Raw genomic sequence first — 23,571 nt, 5'->3', positions numbered from 1 at the left:
TACCTCATCATGTCAAGAATATTGAATCCTTTGCTAATTTTAAAACTGTTGTAACAAATGGTCTTCTAAAGCACCCACTTTATTCTGTTAATGAGTTTTTGCATTTGAGTGCTATTGATTTTATAGATTTTAGATTTTAAGTAACATGCATTGTTATTCAACAATTTTTATTTTATGATATTTATTCTCAATTGACAACTGTGATCTCTTCTGTGATATAGGCTAAGTTTTACATGTATGTTATATGAGGTCTACTGTGATAATGTTCATGACTCTGTTACATTTTCTAGTTTATAGTTTTCTTTGACAATGTCTATTGCACAACTGTGTCTAATGACAATAAAGGATTCTTATTCTTATTCTTATTCTTAAACGGCTTTAACTTTTCTATTCATGTCATATTACTCGCAAGCGAAAGTGTTGCTCGAACTTAACTGTTCTTACCACCATAACATTTTTTGTTTTTGAAAGTTAAAGTTTTATCGGGAAGACATTGGTAGTACAAGGCCGTTTCATCAGCATTAAATATTTGTTTTTTAGGATCATAGTCTTTCAACATTGTTTTTAGTTCCTCTTTCCAGTTTTTACATACATTGTCATCAACGCTTGCACTCTCTCCACACACCTTACGAAAAACAATGTCATTTCTTTGTTTGAATTTCTTCAACCAACCATTACTTGCTCGAAAATTATCATGGCCTAATGATTTGGCAAAACCTTCAGCTTTTTCTTCGAGGATTGGCCCCCCTACACTTACGTTATGGTCCCTACATTGCTTAAACCATTTTATCAAGCATTCCTCCACTTCAGGAAATTCGGATTTACTCACTCTCTTATTGTTTAAATTACCTGCCTCCATTCGTTGCCTAACTAGTTCCTCTTGTTTAAGGATCGTAAATAATGTGCTGGCGGGGATACCATACTCTTCAGCTAAATCCTTTTTAAGTTTTCCATCACTGTTCACTTCATTAATTATTTTAAGTTTTTCTGCCAAGGTTAAGGACTTGTACTTCTTACCACTCATTCTAGCTCACTGCACTAAAACACTCATCAACTAACAATCAATTAGGCCTAACACCGCAAAATCTGACTGAATGTTAAAGACGTCTACATTGCATATAAAACGGTTGGATACTGATGAGCTAACTGTGGGAAGATCAATAAGAGCGTCAGTTCATGTTTCAACAGGATAATTTTTTGTCGTGAATTCGAATTGCAGAAGCTTACGGTAACGCAGTTCGAATTGTAGAGGTTGACTTTGAATTGTGGAGGTAACACTTCAAATTACGGCAATAAATTCAAATAGTAGAGGCTTGTGTATGTGCAAATTCAAATTATAGAGGCTCCCTAAAGCGTGAAAATCACTTCGAATTATCGGTATTATATTATTTTTTGAATTTTAGAGGTTTTCTGAGGGGAATAGACAAACATTTCTAATTATAGAGGTTTTTGAATTATCGAGGTTCGAATTAGCGAGGTTCTACTGTATTTAGATAATGTGATGGTTAATTATTGGCTATGTTGCAAATTCAATGTTCAGGAGACTTGAGAAGTATTTTGATTTAATACCTGAGTATATGGGATGAGTGCAGAGTACAACAAGACGCCAGTATCAGTGTAGACCCTGACAACGTTGGTGTATTCCTGTGTTGCAGCACTGGTGTTGGCGGCCCGGCTACCAGCCACGCTCAGTAGTTGGCGACAGTTGCTCCACTCCAGGTGCAGAGGACTCAGCCCAGTGCTGATCCTAATGGGACTCACGTCGTCGTGATGCTTCAGCAATAAGATGCAGCCATTCTCCACACTGACTGCCAGCACGTAACGACTTGTATCTGATTCAGACAAGGGCGGTTTACAAATTAACTTCATAAACTATATAACAACAAAATGTGAATGTATGGTTACAAATTTTTAAGTTTAAGTAACACAATAAATTGTCAAGCATAAGAGTGATTAACTGCTTAAACTTAGCTTTATGATGTTTTCACCAAAAGAAGTAGACTGAGTATTTTGTATTTTTTTAAATCTCTATGAGTAGAACAGACTAAGGCAAAACTGTAAAGGCAGCGTGTTGGATTTTGTCCATCCATATTCGAGGACAACATCATCTGCATAAATATAAGTTGTCTAGAAAATGTATCACCTCCTCGGACCCCAGCCTAAAGTAAACAAATTTTTATTTGATTTCTTTGGTTTTAGAATAGGAAAATATATAAAAACCAATGTAGGACTTAGTTTATTTTACAAAGATCACTTATTTTTCCAACAAAAAAAATTTCACCTGTAGGTGATAGCACTCTATTTTATAGTAGGAAATGACAGTTTGTACAATCCAGTGCAATTATTAGCTCCAAGATAGCAAAATTTGGGAAATTCAAAAAAAAAGTTGAAACTTGTTGGAAATCATTTATTTAAGGTCTCCTGAACCCACAGATGAAAGTCCCAAAAAAATCACATGGGGACTTTTCCGCCATTTTCAAAAATAAGTCGGCCATGTTGGATTTATGCAATTGTTTATGGAAATGGGTGTTACTAGTAAAGTAATTGACTTAAAAACCTCCTGTTTGCATAAAAATTTCTTGTAGACTCCCGGCTGGATATTAAATCTAAAGAAAATGTGTTACTTTATTTTCCTTTCTTCTTTTTACTAATTTAAAACCTAATTAAATTGACATATTGAAACTCATAGTTAGCATTTTTCACCAAGTATCCTTTTGGTTTGCCGTTATAAGGAAAACTGTTCATTCAAATTGTAAAGCATAAAATCCTCTTTCAAATACACAATAAAGGTTTACCTAAATACTAGCAGCCAAACCCGGCTTTGCCCGGGTAAAATTATACAATGTTCAATAAGTGGTTATAGAATTATTTTTTTTCAGTACGGTACTCATAGATGTACACATATCTTGGTAAATCTAGAAATTTGTTAAATATTTTTTGTAGTACAGGTTTCCATTGCAACTAAAATATTAACGGCAATTAAATTATCCAGCGGATCATAATCTTTTCTTCATAAGGATAACATGGGAACTTTAAAAGCCACTGGGGCAGAGCCCAAGGGACTTTTTCAAAAATTTAAGGTCAGTTTGCAAATCTACACACATAGACGAACATTTTGGTATATAATATGTGGGGTTAAATCTTAAAACAAAAAAGCCTTATTGTTCATAAAGTTTCATGTAAGGTATTAATAATATAGATTTTAACTATCCTACTCAAGAACAAATACAAAAGAAGCGTTCGATACATTTTCGCTCAGGCACTCGGCGCTAGCCGGTCCGGCCGTATTCGTCACAGCCGCAAATACTACTGCCAGTTCTCTGTTGTTTTCAATCTAAACACTTACAGCTCGTGACATCTAAGCTGGCACTTGACCGATCGCTACTAGTACCTTTTTCAAAAACATTATGTCCCATCATTTGGGTTTCATCAACTATCCTCGCGACCCATATGAAGGCGCTCAAGTACATAATACAAGGGGAGTCGCCTCCGTGAGGCAGCAGAAATGTTTGCAGTCCGGTCTTTTCCCTAGCTCCACCCTCCTCCCACCTACAATGCCTGCGCTAGGCCAAGTGCAAGCTTAGGTGTCACAAGCTGTACATATTTTGAAAATAAATTAAAAATAACAAAACTAGTTTATTAGTTATTTAGTTTATTATTTTTTATCCGTTCTACAAACAATATTTTAGTCTGATTTACCTAATTAAATTGGCATTTTTTATCAGTAACAATTCCTAGGGAAATATAGGAACTTTAAAGTGTAACACACTAAAAAGGTTTCCCTAAATATTTAATTATCCTACTCAATTAACAATACAGAAGCATTCGATACATTTTCGCCCAGGCGCTCGGCGCACAGCGCTCGCTGGGCCACCCGTTTTCCCCACAGCCACCAATACTGATGCCAGTTGTCTGTTGTTTTCAATTCAAACACTTACCTATCTTGAAAATATATTTTCAAATATAAAAAAAAAACATAGCTTTTTACGTAGTTTGTTATTTGATCCATTCTACAAACAATATTTTAGTCTGATTTATCTAATTAAATTGGAATTTTTTTATCGGTAACAATTCCTAGGGAAACGTAGGAACTTTAAAGTTTAACATACATAAAAATCAGAATGTTAGAAAGCAAAACAAGTCACTGTCAAACAAATAGGTAGTTTAATTCCTATAGTTCCGGAAAGAGTTAGGCAGCTAATAGTAGTAGATTTGATAGGAGAGTTACCTACTGGACCAGGAGGAGTAAAGTACATTTTTGTACTAATTGATGTATTCTCAAAATCCTATACTCTAATACGAGCAATGTTTGCTTGTATGCTTGCTTGCTTGCTTGCTTGCTTGCTTGCAGAAAGATCTCGAAAACGGCTCCGACGATTTTCTTCAAATCTTGTAAATAGTTTATTTTTGGCCTAAAAACGAGTTTCATGCAGTTAGAACTGCCAACAAAATTCTAATTACGTAGAAAAATGAAACTGAAAATCACATTTTTTTAACATTAGTCTTATGGGTTGCTAGGTAACCATGTTGGATGAATTAAATAACAAGGATAAAGTAAACAAAAGACTTGAAGTTGTAGCATGTGTTCATAGTAAGCCAACTACGGTATTTACTCAGGGGAGGTACGGAAGAGGCTACGATGACAGCTGTGGGCTTCTTATTAGCTGAGGGAACGCTATTACCGTAACAATACGGAGTGTGGACAACGGCTTCGGTGGTCTAGTGGTTAGCGTGCCGGGCTGGCGTGCAAAAGGTCCCGGGTTCGAATCTCGCTGGTTGCATTAACTTTTTGTCTCAGATTTTTTCATTATCAGCAAGTTTGGTTGGTTTGGTTCGGTTATGACAGTTTAATTTTATTATTAGGTCATTATAAAATTTTAATTGAGCAATGTCTAGATTTATTTAATAAACATAATTATTTTTTCTATTACTAATCTTTTTTATATTATTTAATTATCAGCAAGTTTGGTTAGTTCGGTTAGGTTATGATAGTTTAATTTTATAAATAAAAAATTATAAAATTTAATTTGAGGCATTTATAATTTTATTTTATGAACAGAACTATTTTTGCGAATAGTAAACCTTCATTGACAAAGTGCTCTCTACTACAGCGCTGTTCGCGGAGGAATTTTGAACTAAATGCCTCATTCGTACCTCCCCTAAGTCAGACCCGCCAACTACCCACAGTATACTAGCAAATTACAAATACAGTACAAAAGGAAAACATCACTTAATAATTAGCATAATATTTAGCAAAGATTATACTGAAGATTACTCGATACATTGTAGGGAGTATGTTTTATAGTCTATGGTTTTATCTATGATTGTAGTCAAGGGCAGCAGTGCGAAGTCTGGGATCTGTTTATGACGATTAGATTAGATTAAGGTATCTGCAATCCTAAAATGCTATGGGAAGGGAAGGAAACAGGTCCGCGACATAGGAAGTGGTGAAGGAAGTAATAAAGGCAAACATAAAATGCTATGGGAATAGAGGGAAACAGGTCCGTGACGTAGGGAGTGATGAAGGAAGTAGTGAAGGCGAGCAGTCCGGAGTGTGGGGAATGTTTATGACGATAAGATTAGGGTATCTGCAATCCTAAAATGCTATGGGAAGGAAGGAAAACAGGTCCGCGACGTAGGAAGTGGTGAAGGAAGTAGTCAAGGCGAGTAGTCCGGATTGTGGGAACTGTTTATGACGATTAGATTAAGGTGTCCGCAATCTTAAAATGCTATGGAAAGGAAGGAAAACAGGTCCGCGACATAGGAAGTGGTGAAGGAAGTAGTCAAGGCGAGCTGTCCTGGGTGTGGGAACTGTTTATGACGATTAGATAAGGGTATGGGCAATCCTAAAATGTTATGGGAAGGGAGGGAAACAGGTCCGCGACGTAGGAAGTGGTGAAGGAAGTAGTCAAGGCGAGCTGTCCGGAGTGTGAGAACTGTTTATGGCGATTAGATTAAGGTATTTGCAATCCTAAAATGCAATGGGAAGGGAGGGAAACAGGTCCGCGACGTAGGAAGTGGTGAAGGAAGTAGTCAAGGCGAGTAGTCCGGAGTGTGGGAATTGTTTATGATGATTAGATTAAAGTTTTTGCAATCCTAAAATGCTATGGAAAGGGAGGGAAACAGGTCCGCGACGTAGGAAGTGGTGAAGGAAGTAGTCAAGGCGAGTAGTCCGGAGTGTGGGAACTGTTTATGACGATTAGATTAAGGTATTTGCAATCTTTAAATGCAATGGGAATGGAGGGAAACAGGTCCATGACGTAGGAAATGGTGGTGAAGGCGAGCCGTGTGGAGTTTGGGAATGGATTTATGCATCTCCAATACTAAGGTGCTTTCAGAGTGAACTAATGATTTTCCCCGAGCAAAGCTCGGTCCCCAGGTACTATGTTAAAATGTACGCCATAAAACATGCGAACACTAGAACTTTGTTGAGTAAAATTTTTAACAAATACATCCCTGAGGTAGGAGAAGTAGAATTAATTTTAAGCGATCATGGTACACAAGCGGAATTGGTTTACAAGTGATTTATGGTATTCAACTTTAACAGATGCTAGGATAAAAACTTTACATACATCAGTGTACCATCCTCAATCAAATCCAACTGAACAAATAAATAAAGAAATCAACAAAATGATACGCATATATTGTCATAATAAGCATACTAATTGGCCAAATGTACTTGAGTTCATTGAAAATTGTCTAAATCACTCAGTTCATGGTGTTACCGAGCATGTACCTGCAGAGGTAATGCTAGGAAAAGTAAATACACATTTTCTAGAAAAAGTAATCGAGTTTCCTAGTGATAGAGATTTTAGTCAAGTACAGTGTGTAACCTTAGTAAGAGAGAAATTGTTAAATGGGGCTCAAAAAAGAAAGGCAAAGTTTGATAAAAAAATTAAGCCAGTAACATTTTTAATAGGTGATAAAGTCCTGGTTAAGACTCATAATTTGTCAAATAAAATTAATAAAAAGATAAAGAAGTTCTTTCTGCTCTTTACTGGACCATATATAATAGTTGAGATTAAAATGGAAAATGCCTATAAGTTAAAGGAGTTGAACTCAGATAAGATAGTAGGAACCTATAATGTTACACAATTGAAGAAATATTTTGAGTAAATTTAGTTGTCCAAGTTACAATAGCCTCAAAAGTATGTGTCTGGTTGCTTGGATAAATTGGGCCGGTTGTGTTTGAGGTACGATTTCTGTTTTTGGGCCCTTATAATACAAAAATCACGAAAAAGATACACACGAGATAAAGTTATTCCAATACAGTACTTTGTGGATAGTCATTTATAGTAAAAAAAAATAAAAAATAAATAAAAAATATAAACAAATAAACAAATAATAGGCTTACCTAAATAATATGAGATGTCAATAAAATTTTGAATAATGGTCAATGAATATTCCATTAATGGGTATGAACATTTATTAAGCATATTAAAAGGTTTTTTTGTATTATAATAATTTATAAAAAAGTATTATGTTAACATGTTATTAAGATATGGTATTGTATAAATAAAAAAGGTTTTAGATAAGAATATTTAGACTGTAAAAAAGCACATCAAGATAGATGGACAATGGACATAACTTTTATGATATTGAATAGTACCTATAGCCCTGAGTACCTTTAGTTTAGAAAAGTGAGTTTGTGCATCATAAAAAACAGTGAAAACATTGTTATCAACAGTTACTTTGGAGCAAAATTTTAAGCCAGGAAACATTTGGAGCCTGCAATGTCAATTTAATCCAAACATTGATGGAAGAAGGGAGAAAATATGATCTAAAATACAAACTGCTGGATGTATTAAACAAGTAAATCCAAGGTAGAGGAAGGACAGTCAAAAATACAAACTGCTGGAGTTGGTAAAAACCAGTTAAATCCAAAGTAGAGGATGGACAATAAAAAAACAACTAAAGGTGTGTGATAATTATTCAATTAAATTCTTTATAAAGGACCACAATGTCAAGGATGTGACTTGTACAGATACTAGGGAAGAAAGACACTTATTGAATCTAGTGATGTAATTACGGCCTAGTGAAGAAAGAGACATTTAGAAGAAACTAGCTGTACCCGCGGGCTTCGCCCCGTTTAACTTCATAAGTATTCGCATGGCTCATTCACGTCCTGGTTGAAGTTCGTTCGCTACGCTCACTCACCTTTAGGTTGGAGCTCGTTCGCTACGCTAACTCGCCTCCAGGTTGAAGTTCGTTCGCTACGCTCACTCACCTTTTGGTTGGAAATTAGCTGTTGTTATAAATTTTAAAAAATAATAGTACTGCACCCTGTTGGTAATCCTTGTAACTTTTATGCTATTGAACATCATAGAACAGAACTAACTTGTTTAATTGAAACAGCTGTTAAGATTAATTAATTACTTTTAAATATAAAAAATCATAAGATTAACATGGGGAACTACAGAGCCACTGGGGCGGAGCCCGAAAGGGTTTTTGAGATAAGAATATGCTTTAATGTTAATCGGGAATGTGAGCTATCATCATGCCAAATTTCAGCCCAATCCGTCCAGTAGTTTATGCGTGATTGAGCAACACACACACACACACACACACAAACATACACACAAACTCACAAACTTTCAGATTTATAATATTAGTAAGATTACCATTGTTAGATTTTAAGAATTTATTATTATATGTTTTTTTATTTCAGGTATATTTTATTTTATCATTGGATAACATTTGTTTCATAATATATAATGAACTATGAAAAATGTATGTTTTCAGGAGTGAATGTACTGTAGTTAGTTGTAAGAATTGTAGATGAAATGTAATTGAAATTTTATTTTAGTAAAAAATTGACTGACTGAGCCGTTAAATGAGTAGGTAGTGAGTCATGTAAAGCAATACTACGTCATTACTTCACATAACTCAGGGGGTTTTTGTAACAGGTATTCCAAGTTGAGACTAAAAAAATTTAGTAAAAACGATACAAGCTTTCAGCTGTCAAAACATTGCATCTAAAGATTGATATTGAACATATCCTTCATAATGAATTGTCGGGGAGGTCAAAATCTGTTTAAATCATACATTAAGACTAAATTAAAATAGGCCTATTGTGGAAAAATGACATATCGAATAACTTGAATATCTAAAAAACTACTTGTCCTATCGAGCTCAAAGTGTTACCAGATAAAAGCATATGAAATTTCCTAACTTGTGTTAAAAAATCAAAATGATCCGACAAATTAGAGAAATTAAGTAAAAAAATTTAAATTTAAAATATTAATTTACAAGGTCCGAGAAAAACCGCCATGACGTTGCGCGGAGCAAAAGTGACCAAGAAAATAGTCCGAGACAAAAATGCAATAAACTCTTAAATTACAAGTCTAATCAAAAAACTTAAATCAGATAAAAGTGATAAAATATGTTTCTGAAGAATTGTATGGATTTCATAAAGAATAAATAAAAACTATAAAAAAGTGTAGGAATGGTTTTAATTTGGCGGTTATGGCGCGAAAAAGATGGAAGAAGTGGGAAATAGTTAAAGTTATTAAAGCAAATACCTCGAAAATTACAGGTCCGATAAAAGCCAAATTAAAATAGAATGACTTTTAGATTTTTCTCTAGCTATGCTGAAAAATTTGTAACAACAACTAAAAAATTAAAGCAACATGCATTTTTGAATAGAAAACACTGGTTGTAACGTAGACTCGGTCATTGATGAAGAAGCCGTGCCTAAGTAAAGACCGGAGCTGGTCTCTTGGTAGTTAGCATCGTACTCCGTACATACAAATACAAGATGCAGGAACATCAAGAAATTTTAATATGAACGAGTCAGCCTATAAAAATGTGTTATAGTATAATTGTTCAAGTGAAATTATATCAGGCTGAACTTGTCCGACTAACTTAGGCCAATGTATGCCATAAAGACGCCATGGATCTTCAACACCACAAAAACGGATAAGTAACCAAACCTAGTGATTAAACATCTTCATTATAACTTAACGAATTCTAGAGTCATCATAATAAACGTTTTCTATTATTAAATACTTTTACAAAGGGCTCAGTTCAGTCATAGATGGTACTGAAAATCAATAATTAAAAACAGTAACTTACTAGCCTAGGCCAAGCACAAATTAAGTAAAATATAACTATCTTGATGATGCTAGGGTGTAGGCCTAAGGGTATTTTATAGTGGACATTATCTTACATGTATGTATATAAGTAGTTTTTATATAAAATAAAATAATTTTTGTAAACAGGTGTTTTCATTGACTCTGCCTAGGTTCACTAGCTTCATACGAACCCATAAGTCTTTACATCTTTGAAATTAAAGATGGGACTTCCCTGATAAAAAGAAACTCATCCAACTACCCTAGCTCTATTATTTAAGACAATTTAAAAAAGGTATAATGTAAAATTTAAAGTATGCTTGAATTAAGAAGGCATAACCATTAAAAAATAAAGGTGAAGGTTACAGTACGTAGGCCTACCCAACTATCTACAACCAATTTTTGACGACTCTCGGTACCGGTACTTTTCCCGAGAACCAGTTTAATGTTAAATTTATCATTGGTTATCAAATAGAACAAAAAATATTTATATCCGAGTGACATTTAGTTGCAAAGCATTTTGTTTGGCTTGGAACTGTCAGATATTGTGTTTTCGAATGTTGTGAGTATTATTCCTATAATAAGTTTACAGGCATATCTAGAAAACTGCACACTTACTATGCAAAGTACCTGTTGATCTGAATATAATAAGGTTTCAACTGACTACAAGATCCCTGTCCGTAGAACGGGCACACAGCTAGTTTAATTAATAACTAACTAGCTCTAGCGTAAAACAACAAATTGTGTTGATTGGTTATGGTTATTAAACTGAAGTAAATTTTCATATATAATGCTTACCAATGTTATCATCACCCTCCTCCATCTTGAACTTTTCACAGGACCACGCCATGTTGGTGATTGCCATGGGACTGGCTAAATCTACCTGTGCCACCATGGCTCCGTGCACATCCATCACAACTAGTTGACCAGTGGATGTGCCAAAGTACACCTACACAATCCAACACAATAAAAAATTTGTTGTGTTATAAACTTGCCATCTCATTATAATAACTTGTTAACCCTCCGAGTGTCCATAGTTTAGGCCTTAATGTCCGCCTATTTTTGGCGCATTTGCAAGGTTTTATTAAAACGGATCTGAGAAGCTTAAAACAATGTTAATTCTACTGTTCTATATACCATTTTGTTTGGAAAATCATGGGCTTCAATATATCATACATAAAACCTAAGGAATATTTGTTTCAAAAAAAATGTTTTAGGTAAAAATAAAAATTATTTTGGAAAAATTGAAAAAAAAAATAAGTTCGCGCTCAATGAAATTGTATAAATTATAGGCCTATAAATATTTGAAAATAGCCACTTTGTTCTAAATTTTATGAAGATTACAAATATATAATAATATAAGGAAGTAGATTTGCAAATAAATAAGTTATGGGCAAAAAACAGATTTCAGTACATAGCGTTTAGCTAAGAATGCATAGCCTAACCATAGCTAGGAATCTGGCTGATAATTTACATCAATATCACTACCTACTTCTTCAGGATCATCAACCAGCCCTTCAAAATCACTTAAATCTTCTTATAATGCACCATGTATATCACTACTTTTGATTTTTAACACTAAAACAATGATAAACATAATAAAACACATCAGTCATCGGTCCGAGGTTAACTAACCTGTTTACAAATACGCACGTCAGCTGTCTGCTACAATTCGATCGGCTCGGAGAACATAAAGCGCTTAGAGACAGACCTCTGGAGAAAGCTTAGAATATAATGAAAAGAACGATACCAAACTCGATTCAGTTCAATCCGATTCAGTCAGTCATAGAGCCTTCGCCGTAAACGATGTTCGTGCGTCGAAAAATTGACACGTGACACTACAAAAAGTGTGTCGCGCGTCGATTTTTCGACGAGTGACGCTCGGAGGGTTAAAGTGAAATTAGTTTTACCTACCTGTTGGTCGTCGGGAGTCCAAATTCCACAAGTGATGATACATTCGAGGTTCAGCATTGATGACCAGTAGCGCTGTCCTGCCACTGACCCCACAAGGACAAATCCATCCTGCAATGACAATAGGTAAGTTACATTAGTAATAATTATTGTATTTACTTGTTAATTATGTCACAGTAGAACAGAGCCCATTGTGTTTAAATACAACGGTCTCTTGAATAATAGTACATTATGATGTATGCTTCCACAAATGCAAAAATTAAACAAAGAACTATCAAAGAAATAACAATACAACAATCAGCTGTTACAGTATTTATGCAACAATCAGCTGTTACAGTATTTATGCAACAATCAGCTGTTACGGTATTTATGCAACAATCGCGTAAAGATAGTCTTTAGGATATAAGTAGAAAATTTAAGTTACGAGCCTTAGCTTTTAAGTGCTTTTAAAACTTCTACGAGTGTCATAAAGGCTAATTACGCAAGTTGCGTACAATACTTTACCTACAACCATTTTTGTATTACTAACAATCCCTACTCATAAAGTCCAAGAGACAGGGACGGATTTTCATTAGGCACACTAGGCCAGCAACCTTGGGGCGGCACACCCCTGACGAGTGCTGCCGCTTACGTGTCCAGCCGCTTACGGGTGCCACCGCTTACGGGTGCCGCCGCCGCTGCCACGTTAGTAATGTAGTACTGTAGACGCGACCGCAACGGCATGGTGGTGACGGAAAATGACGGTCAAAGGACACTGACATATTTAAGAGTCGGCAGGAGTCAATAATTTTGCATTGTTGTTGACCGTCAGATGCCAGTCTAAACATGTCCTTGCACCGATCAGCAAACACATGGGTTTATGTTGAAGCATGTTAATCATTCACCCTAAGCTTGATTACCGAGCAGAAAATTGTATAGGCCTGTGATACTTAAATAACATATATTTTCCGTGTGAATTGCTTTTTGGATTTTTAAAATTTTTGTTTTAGAGGTTGAAAAATATCACAGTTTAAGTCAATTTATTGCTTCTCAGTTTTCAATAACCTGTTGTCATCTTCAGTTGAAACTATCATTGATGGAGCTGAAATACTTAAATCTTTTTATGAAAATTATCTAGAAAAATAATTTGTAAATGAGTGTGTGCACTTTTCTGGCCTTCTGAAGAGTGACGGTGTTAAGTACAACCCCTTATCGATGGTAAAACAGAACAGAATCTCAAATTGATATTTCCAAACGTAGACATAGCTCTTCATAGGTATTTGTGCACAGTTGTTTCAAACTGCTCAGCAGAATGTTCATTTTCTGTTGTAAAAGGAATAAAATCTCGCCTTAGATCCAGAATGAACGAAGATAGATTGAACTCGTTAGCTCTTCTACACATAGAGAATGAACTTTCGAACAGTGATCCAATAAAAATTAATGACTTAATCAGGGTGTCTACTACATTCTGGATAAAAAATTCATGGACAATTCCCGTACATTTAAGGACCTTTGTCGGCGTGATTGCAGAATAATATTCCTGATTTGTCAAACTGTATTAATCTTGTTCTTCGTAGTTGTTCCAGAGAGAAAAGTAAATAATAATAGACAAGAATTAAATTTCAAAATAGAAACTTATTGAAAGTAAACAAACATATACTTTAGGTACAGCTTTTATAGTGTAACAGAAAATGCAATCATTGTCTCCTGCAATAGCGACAAAATCCTAAATATCTCCATCGGTCACGGAAACATCATAACATAGCTTATCCGATCCAGGCGGATTAATTTGGCATTATTCACCCTGGCACAACGTTAGGTTCTCGACTACTTTTGAAAAAAAAATCTTTAATGCATAATGAATATATTGTAACTCGGTTCTAGGTACAAAATCGGTATGGTAAGCGGCTACCAGTAAGCACAGAGTAAGATTATTGTCTTTTCATCTGCAAAGTTAATATCGACACATAGCAATCATTACTTTATCTTAGGCTCAATTACATTTTCTTAGTAATTTTACAGCACTTTCAAAGAATCAAAATACCCAGGCCTAGACCTAACTATTTAGGAGGGCCTATATTAACTGAGTAACAAACAATGAGGTTATAATATCAGCAAAGTCACTACAAACAATATCATCATTCTAGTTCATAAGATTTAGATTGCTTAAAGCATACAACTCAATAAATAAATATGGGAAATAAAAAAAATTGAAACCTGACTGCCAACAATGTACAAAGATACAGAAAATGCTATGACATCATTTGAAACCAAGTAGGCCTACGTAGTGATAAAAATTTAATGCAAACAACCGATGCTTTTGGTTTTGCAATTGAAAGATAAAATATCCATAGAAAAAGGGTTTAACTTAGTTATGTTTAAGATTAGTTACATGTTTTATATGAAACCATAAACAGTTTTATGGCACTAGGCAATGGCCAGCGGCAAATTGAAGTACAAGTAAGAAGCGAAATTTAACAGCCATTATAAAACTATTATTTCCATGATAAAATATGTTTGGGATCTAATAATGATTACCCTAGTAATAAATAAATGTTGTAAGGGATAAAAGTCATACAGCTTTTATGAGCTAAACTACTACTGAGTCAACAGTTCTTGGAAGTACTTGATTTGACACTTGATTGTTGTGATAAAATATTAATGGGTTTGAGAATTCTAATGGGGTTTTTATTGCATATTTGGTTTTTATTGGGGTTTTTATTACTCTAGTAATAAATTATGAAAATGTAAACAAACATCTGATAAACCTTTTATGTGCTCCTAACAAACTAGCGATCGATAAAATTATGGCCCATTAAAAATTTAAGGACATAGTCTGGCATTTAAGGACAATTCCCGTACATTTCATGGCCAGTAAAAAATTAAGTACAATTCCCGGTTTTCCCGGATTTCCCGGTTGGTAGACACCCTGCTTAATAGATGAGTTTGCAATGGTTAAAAGTAGGAGGAAATCAATGTAAGGACACAGAATAAAGACTTAACAAATAAATTTATGTAAAAAGATAAGTTTAAAAAGTCGTTATACCTTTTATTCAAGTCAAGTACTGTATTTCAGTAATATATAGGCTATTATAAAGTTTGTGAGATGGTAGACCTTTTCAAATGTAATTAAAATCCAAAAAAATTACTTCCAGTATTTTTTATAAACACTCCATTAGGGCATAAATTAGGCATTATTAGGGTCATAAAACCAGCTGTTAATTAATCTATATAATTAATACGCTACATGAAACTTCGTCGGTTGAACTCCTCCGCCATTTCTTAACCGGTTTTATCCATTGACGTCTCATTGGAAAGAGCGTGTCGTGCAGATTTGCAAACCTGCCTTACATTTTTGAAAAAGTCCCTTGGGCTCTGCCCCAGTGGCTTTGAAAGTTCCCATGTTATCCTTATGGAGAACAATTGTTTACATTTTGATCAGCTGTTTAATTTAATTGCTGTTATTAATTTTTCAATTCAATGAAACGCAATGAGTACATTTATTTACTATTTGAGTTTATGTAAACATTACCCCCAAGACGGATCGTGTTAGTATGGTTGTATCTTAAATTTGTGTACTCATCATTGTTTTGTGTCGCTATGACGGATCGTGTTAGCATGATTGTAACTTAAATTTGTGCATTTATCGTTGTTTTATGTAGTTATAATTTGTTTATATGTTGTTTTTTTTTCTTTTAAATGCATCCGACGCGACGACAACGAAACATAGACAGGAGGCGGTGCAGGCGTTATCGTGCAGCTACAGAACAGACGAATATAAACGAATAATAATGAATATAAACATGGTCTGAGTTACACACCAGTAATCTTTGAATTGACTCTTTTAAATTAATTGTAAATATGACTGTTATTTGTTTTGAAATAACTCCTGTAATACTTTGCAATTGCTCGAATTCGAGCAACATGTAGCCTACACTAGTAAATTAATTAATCCTACTAATACAGTCCAACCTCAGTATAACGAATCTGAAGGGACCGAACTGAATATTCGTTATATCAAGGATTTCGTTAAAACGATGTTCGTTATATAGAGGTTAGGTTTGCAGGAATTTCACTAAGTCGAGGTTCAGAACCAGCGTCGGTCAATCAATATAGGTCGGGATTTGACCTCATTAAATACAGTACAATTAAAGTAGCATAGGCTACAATACTTTACAGTACAGTGTTTACATTGTACAGTAGAATCTAAATTATACGGCATAATAAAGGGGAGGGATCTTGAATATTGCGCAATCATGACAATGGCATTGACCTTGGTATAGGCTACAAACTGTATGTTTCAAATCACAGCTTAATCTAACCCTCCTAAAACCTAGCCAAACACTGTATTGTATAGTCATAAACCACGTATAGAACAAAACAAAACAGTAGAGAGTTTTGTAAGTTACTGCTCGTGTTAGGTCGGTAGGCTACTTACAGTACAGTACTGATTTATCACAACAGAGGAATCTCAATAATAATCATCTACTGTAGCATTAGTATTGCTAGTTGAAACAAATCGAATGAAAACAAAAAATTATTAGATAAGCCATTATAAAAGTGTATAATCATAGCCAACTTAAGGATAATAAAAACACTCGTAAAAGGAATGTGAAAATAACGATGTTGCTATTCTTTCTTTTTGGTTTTGTTTTTATATTCTTTCTTAGGTTTCTCTTTATCCAAAAATTGTACAATTCACCATAGCTATCCCATATTGCCCAATCACAGCTACTAAACATTACGTCATCATCAGTAGTCAGTGAATGAAATCAGTTCTCAGTTGCAACATAACGCGCGCAGCGACAGCAGACAAAAGGATGTGAAACGGAGCAGACGAATGTTAGCGCAAGCGATGACGTGACCTTTCCATTTCATTTGATAAAAAAAACAGATTTTCCCAAAACAATAATTGGGTGGGGGATTTGTTATATCGAGAGAAAGACGTAGACAATTCGTTATGCAGAGGTTAAATTCGCAATGTAGAGGTTCTGACAATGATAAATTCGTTATATTGAGGTGTCTTTTTTTAGCCGAAATCACAAAATTTCGTTAAATCAAGGTCGTTGTTATGGTTTGTTCGTTATGTAGAGGTAAAATATACATTGTGTCTTACGGAGAGTTCTAGGGGATTTAAAAAAAATCGTTATATCAAGGAATTCGAGGTTCGTTTTATCGAGGTTAGACTGTATTATAAGTGAGAAAGTTTGGAAGGATGTTTGTGACAAGTAAACGCGAAAATACTAAACCGACAAGGTTGAAATTTGGTATGACGATAGCTCACATTCCCGATTAACATATAGACATATTCTTATCTCAAAAATCATTTCGGGCTCCGCCCCAGTGGCTCTGGAGTTTCCCATGTTAACCTTATGAGTATTCATATTTAAAAGGAATTAAAGAATTTTGTCAGCTGTTTCAACTGCACAAGTTGGTTCTATGATAGCATTCATAGGTTGCTTAGCTTTTTTGCAAATAACTTTTAAATGGTCAGGAAATCAACCAAAGTGGAAGGCGATATTCTAAAAGAGAATAGATTTCCTAAAATTACTATCATGAATTTCTTGAAAATACTCAATAATAGCAGCCTAAACTTGGCTAAAGGCCGTGTCATATTTTGCGACTTTGCTCGTCACTACTAGTAGCGGCTACTTACTACTCGCACTCTCCGATAATCTCGTTGTTGCAGTCACACCAGGCGACTAGTAGTAGTGTGTACAGTGAAATGCTTCTATTGTGCTTCTAGTGGTTTAAAGCATTGCCATGTCAACAGTGGGGATAAGCCAACAGGCCTTATGACGTCTCTCGTTGTTAGGTGTAAGAGAACTGTGTGGGGACTGATGAGTTGTTTCGTAGCGCACCACAAGGAATATAATAAAAATAAACGGAAGTGGGTATGAGATTGGATAGTAAGGAGACATACTTTTGGTGCCTCAGCCACGCTTATAAAAAGAACTAGCAATTGAGGACCCTCAATCGTACTATAATATTCAAATCGTACCCAAATTGGTACCAAAATTGCTCGGCTACCAGTGACTAGTCACTTCAAAAATAGAACATGTCCTATTACTCGCGCTACTAAATTTTTACTCGCCAGCGGGTGCTAGTTGCGCCCTACTCTAGTAGGGGCGAGCAAACTAGCTACGTGTGACACGGCCTTAATGCAGCCTGAACTTAGCTGAAAATAGAAACTTAAAAAAAAAACATTTTTAATGTATTCTTGTGGTTTTACTTTTTCACCACAAATCTTTAATAGGCAAAAATCTAACTCATAATTATTTGCAAATCTACACGAATTAAGCTTTCCAACAACACATTAATCAACCAAATCAATCCAGTAGAACTGTACATTTTGTTGTACAAAGTTTAACAAAATAACTCTGTATTTTCTCGGTTTATTCACAGGTACCGGTAACTAAATTGTTTATGGTCATTATGTGGATATTTTTTTTTTTTTATGTAATATGGGTTCACTAGTGCAGTTGTTAATCTGCACCAGGGAGTATCACATCCACAGTGCATGCCTATAAAAATATAAATTATATATCTACAATTCGTGACCTCCATCCAAGTATGTGGATTACAGGGCGACGCGACTGTCCCTTTCCCAAATAATATAGGAGCAATGAAAATAGGGACTCAAGATACTCTGTAACTAGCCTGATAGCAGATGAGGGCCATGCGGCCGTCGTGTGACCAGCTGAAGTGTGTGACTCGAGTATTACGGTCATTGATCAGCTCAATACTCCAGCGACCCTCGTACTTGATCCACACAAATATTACTCCTGAGCTGTCACATGATGCTAACTTCTGGTAGGGTTCGTTCCATTTCACCAGGATTACCTGAAATGGAAATTTATAGTTCAGTAACATTCTGGAACCTACATTTTAATGTAACATATCCATAACATGTACAGTAGGCCCATTCAGGAAAATAGTATACAGTAGAACCTCTTTAATCCGAACTAATTGGGACCGGGGGTAGTTCGGACTATTGAATAGTTTGGATTACAGAACATATTGTTGTTTTTACATAACAATAGGTAGGGAAAAGTGAAAAATGCTTTATAAAGTAAAATACAGTGTTTATTTGATACAGTAGTAAACATAGGGAATTATCAGTACCTACTGTACATTACAATCGAAATAATTACGGTGCGTACATAAATAAATACAGTATACAATAAAGAACTACTGTACTGTGTATAGAGTACAGTAATGAGGCGTTCGGATTAGTGGACGTTCGGATTACAGGGGTTCGGATTAAAGAGGTTCTACTGTATTTAATTAAAGAGTCTCAAAAGCTACTTATTAGAAAGCAAAACCACTTTCATACGGTGGGGCGGGGGGGGGGGGGGGGGGGGGGATGGTGAACAAAAGAGTTGAGTCTTATTTTTATTTATTTAATTATTTGTTGAAATAGGATTTTCAATTAAGTTAACTGTGCTACACATCTTAATGCATTTGCATAAATTATACCAGCTAAAAAATGTTTATTAATATTTTATTATTTACCGGTAGCGTAAAACAACAAATTTATTATCAACATGAAACAAGTAGGTCAATAATCAAGATTTGATTTTACAGAAATAATGGATGTCATAAATGTTAACAAAGTCTTTTTTGGATGGACATAGCAAGTCAATTTCTTATTATGATACAGTCTTACCTTGATATAACGAACCTCGTTATAACGAATTCCTTGATATAACGAATTTTTTTTAATCCCCTAGAACTCTCCATAAGACACAATGTATATTTTACCTCTACATAACGAACAAACCATAACAAAGACCTTGATTTAACGAATTTTTTGTGATTTCGGCTAAAATAAGACACCTCAATATAACGAATTTATCATTGTCAGAACCTCTACATTGCGAATTTAACCTCTGCATAATGAATTGTCTACGTCTTTCCCTCGATATAACAAATCCCCCACCCAATTATTGTTTTGGGAAAATCTGTTTCTTTATCAAATGAAATGGAAAGGTCACGTCATCGCTTGCGCTAACATTCGTCTGCTCCGTTTTACATCTTTGTCTGATGTCGCTGCGCGGGCTATGTTGCAACTTGTAACTGAGAACTGATTTCATTCTCTGAGGGAGGACTGATGACGACGTAATGTTTTAACCTTTTGAGGTCCGTAGGCGAACTCAGTCCGACATAGCAAAATGGCCGTTCCGGTCCGTAGGCGAACTGAGTCCGACATAGCAATATGGCTGTTCCAGTCCGTTGTCGGATTCAGTCCGACAAAATGTTACGTCACTTTATTTTCGGTTTTGACCATCTGACGTCTGTTTATTGTATGGACTGTGATCTTCGAACTACTGACAATAATGCCGAGAGTAATTTAGAAGCAAAGTATTGCGTTTAAAGCGTGTTTTACTCTATGCAAACAGCTGACTATTTGTTCGACGCTGTTTCACTTTCACTGCCTAGCAACACAACAGTGTCTGTCGTCGTAACCAAAAAGTAGTGTTGATGTTTTGGTTCATGTTTACGAAGTTTTTAGTTACTGTTTTTTAGTTTATTGAAGAACTCTTTTTTAACTGTTTTACATAAAAACTGGTCTAAATGGCGTCAACAAGTGGTGGTGGTGGAGACTATCTTGATGAAGAGGAAATTGATGGCTTGTTAGATAGTTATAGTGAAGTGGACGACGACGACATTGATCCGGATTTTATATTGTCCGATGATGATAACAATAGTGAGGTGGAAAGTGGTAATGAGAATAGTGACCACGAAGAAAGTGAGTTTGAAGAGGAAATAGTGGAAGACGATCTAGATCCAGGTAGGCCTGAACCTATACGTAGACGTGGCCGTAGGCCCCAATCACCTCTGGTTGCAACACCCGACGATGTGTGGGATGTTTGGGACGATGATACCCCAGATTTTCAAATCAATGATTTTTCCAACGAAAATTGTGGTTTCATTCCTCCTCAAAATCAGCCTAGGCCTACCACACCTTTACAATTTTTTATGTTGTTTTTTACTCTAGAATTGTTTGAGGAAATTGCTAATGAGACGAATCGTTACATCAAGGAAAAGATAGCCAAAATTACACCTCTCAGAAAAAATAGTATTTGGTGGGATTGGAAAGATGTAACGGCAAATGAAATTATGGTTTTTCATGGTGTGTTGCTGAACATGGGTAGACAAGCCAAGACAACCCTGAAAGATTTTTTTTCAGATAATTGGGTGGATTCCAGCTCTTTTTTCAAAGACGTTTTTTCACGTAAAAGATACCTACAGATATTTTGGGCACTACATGTATCACCCCCTTCTCCTAATGTTCGAGGAATGCACTCAAGGGCTAGTAAGCTTAGAAATGTGTTGGATTATGTTGGTTCCAAGTTTTTAGAATTATATAGGCCATATCAGTTCCTATCTGCTGATGAATCTACGGTTAGTTTTAAGGGTAGAGTTGCTTTCAAGATGTATAACCCTAAGAAACCAGTGAAATGGGGCCTGAGACTGTATGTTTTAGCTGATTCTTTGAATGGATACGTATGCAGTCTGATACCTTACTATGGATCATTGACAACAAATAGTCTAATTAGACCAGATCTGCCATTCACTACAAGAATTATCTACCAATTGGTTGTCAATTTACAAAATTCTACTCAACGAACTGGTTACGTCTTATATACCGATCGGTTGTACACAATCCTAGACCTTGCCTTAGAACTAAAAGCTTTAGGCATTTACTTGACTGGAACTTTAGACTTAAAAAGAAAACTCCTTCCAAAGTGTATGAAGAAAAAGGCTTTGAAACGACTTGCTAAACACGCTGTTATTGCGTTCAAACATAAAGAAGAAGATGTTCTAGCCCTTGCATGGAAGGATAAGCGGGATGTGTGTCTAATGAGTACGAATCACAACCCTAAAACTCAACTAATAAGAAGAGTTGTCAAAACAAATGTTGTGGAAACCATCCCTAAGCCTATAGCAATATGTGACTATACAGCCAAGATGGGGGGCGTCGACCGGAATGATCATTATTGCACCAGCTACGGCTTTGCCAAAAAAAGTTTGAAGTGGTGGAGAAAATTGTATTTTTGGATTCTAGAAGTGTCAATAGTAAATAGTTTCATTTTGTACAATATTGAAAGAGAAAAAAACAATTTGAGACCAGTTATCCATTCAACGTACAGAAAAGAACTTATAAAAGAACTGGTTGGTGATGTCCGAAACCTAAGCCGCAAACGGGGTCGTCGCCACTCTGCAGAAGGAGATGATGGTGTTAGATTGAATGGGATGTACCATTCCCTGAAAGTACAAGAAGGGAAAAAAACTAAAGACTGTGCAGTTTGTTCCAACAGAAAGGTTCCAGGAGGGCGAAAGGAGACCAGTTTTTACTGTGCTACGTGTCCTAGCAAACCCGGACTTCATCCGAACAACTGTTTTGACAAATATCATACAAACAAAAAGTTCAAAAATTGAAGTTAGGCCCCTTACACAAGACAATAGGCCTAAACTAGATTCAAAATAAACTACAAAACAATAATAGGCCTTTTAGTTATTAGAACAATTCTTTTAGGAGAAAAAACTTAATTTTTTCAATTTTTTTATTTGTTTTCTTTGTGAATTTTACTATGTATATAACTATTATTTTAGCATCCCATAAACTGCTGTGGAATTTTATGTCAATAAGGAAGTGAGACAATGAATCAAGCCTAACCAACACCAGTAATTTAGTTCAACTTAATTTCTGACTGGTAAGTTTGTTAGATTAGCTTTTATTTGCGAATAGTATTTGCCGTCTATTTACATTTATTTACTGCTATGTACAACTAATAAATTGAATACATAGGTTCAATTTATAACTTTTATAATAGTTCTTTCAATTAGGCACCTATTTAGAGTAATTTGAACCCAAAATACATGGACATATGGAAAAAAACACTGTATAAATTATAAATTATCGTTTTATTTGTTTATTTCAATAGGATATATATATACATACATACATGTAAAATTTTTTTCAATGTATATCTTTATTTTTTCTAGATTCTATATCTTGTTTAGAACAAGAAAAATATAATTTCCATGACAATTGGCTGCATACAAGATTAGATATTTGAATATCAGTAAAAAACATGCTATTTGGCTGAAAATCAAATAAGACCTCTTGAGCAGGCTGGCAGTAGATTAAAGAGGCCTAACGGGGCTAACTAGTAATGAATTAAAAAGACCCCAAAAGGTTAAGCTGTGATTGGGCGGTATGGGATAACTATGGTGAATTGTACAATTTTTGGATAAAGAGAAACCTAAGAAAGAATATAAAAACAAAACCAAAGAGAAAGAATAACAACATCGTTATTTTAATATTCCTTTTACGAGTGTTTTTATTATCCTTAAGTTGGCTATGATTATACACTTTTATAATGACTTATCTAATAATTTATCGTTTTCAATACGATTTGTTTCAACTAGCAACACCAATGCTATAGTTAATGATTATTATTGACATTCCTCTGTTGTGATAAACCAGTACTGTACCGTAAGTAGCCTACCGGCCTATCGCGAGCAGTAGCTTACAAAACTTTCTACTGTTTTGTTTTGTTCTTTACATGGTTTATGACTACGCAATAAAGTGTTTGGCTAG

General features: G+C 35.1%; 2 protein-coding genes across 2 annotated transcripts in view; one reads left to right on the top strand and one right to left on the bottom strand.

The window, feature by feature from the left end:
• Nucleotides 1–23,571, bottom strand: part of LOC129002528 (tubby-related protein 4-like) — a 69,116-nt gene that overhangs the window by 41,386 nt on the left and 4,159 nt on the right. The window contains exons 3-6 of the mRNA XM_054430397.1: nucleotides 18,621–18,803; nucleotides 11,985–12,092; nucleotides 10,869–11,019; nucleotides 1,570–1,832 (exon numbers count right to left, since the gene is read on the bottom strand). Of these exons, the coding sequence (XP_054286372.1) occupies nucleotides 1,570–1,832; nucleotides 10,869–11,019; nucleotides 11,985–12,092; nucleotides 18,621–18,803 (705 nt within the window). The remainder of the gene's footprint in view (nucleotides 1–1,569; nucleotides 1,833–10,868; nucleotides 11,020–11,984; nucleotides 12,093–18,620; nucleotides 18,804–23,571) is intronic.
• Nucleotides 12,067–23,571, top strand: part of LOC129003262 (isoaspartyl peptidase/L-asparaginase-like) — a 91,648-nt gene continuing 80,143 nt past the window's right edge. Inside the window, exon 1 of the mRNA XM_054431556.1 lies at nucleotides 12,067–12,107. The gene's annotated coding sequence lies outside the window, so the exon portion shown is untranslated. The remainder of the gene's footprint in view (nucleotides 12,108–23,571) is intronic.

Source organism: Macrosteles quadrilineatus, unplaced genomic scaffold, assembly GCF_028750875.1.
Source record: "Macrosteles quadrilineatus isolate MER2022 unplaced genomic scaffold, UCM_ALF_1.0 Scaffold_9__3_contigs__length_116548681, whole genome shotgun sequence".
Taxonomy (NCBI): Eukaryota; Metazoa; Arthropoda; class Insecta; order Hemiptera; family Cicadellidae; genus Macrosteles; species Macrosteles quadrilineatus.
The sequence above is the reverse complement of the archived record's forward strand: the minus strand, read 5'-3'. Positions and strand labels throughout refer to the sequence as shown.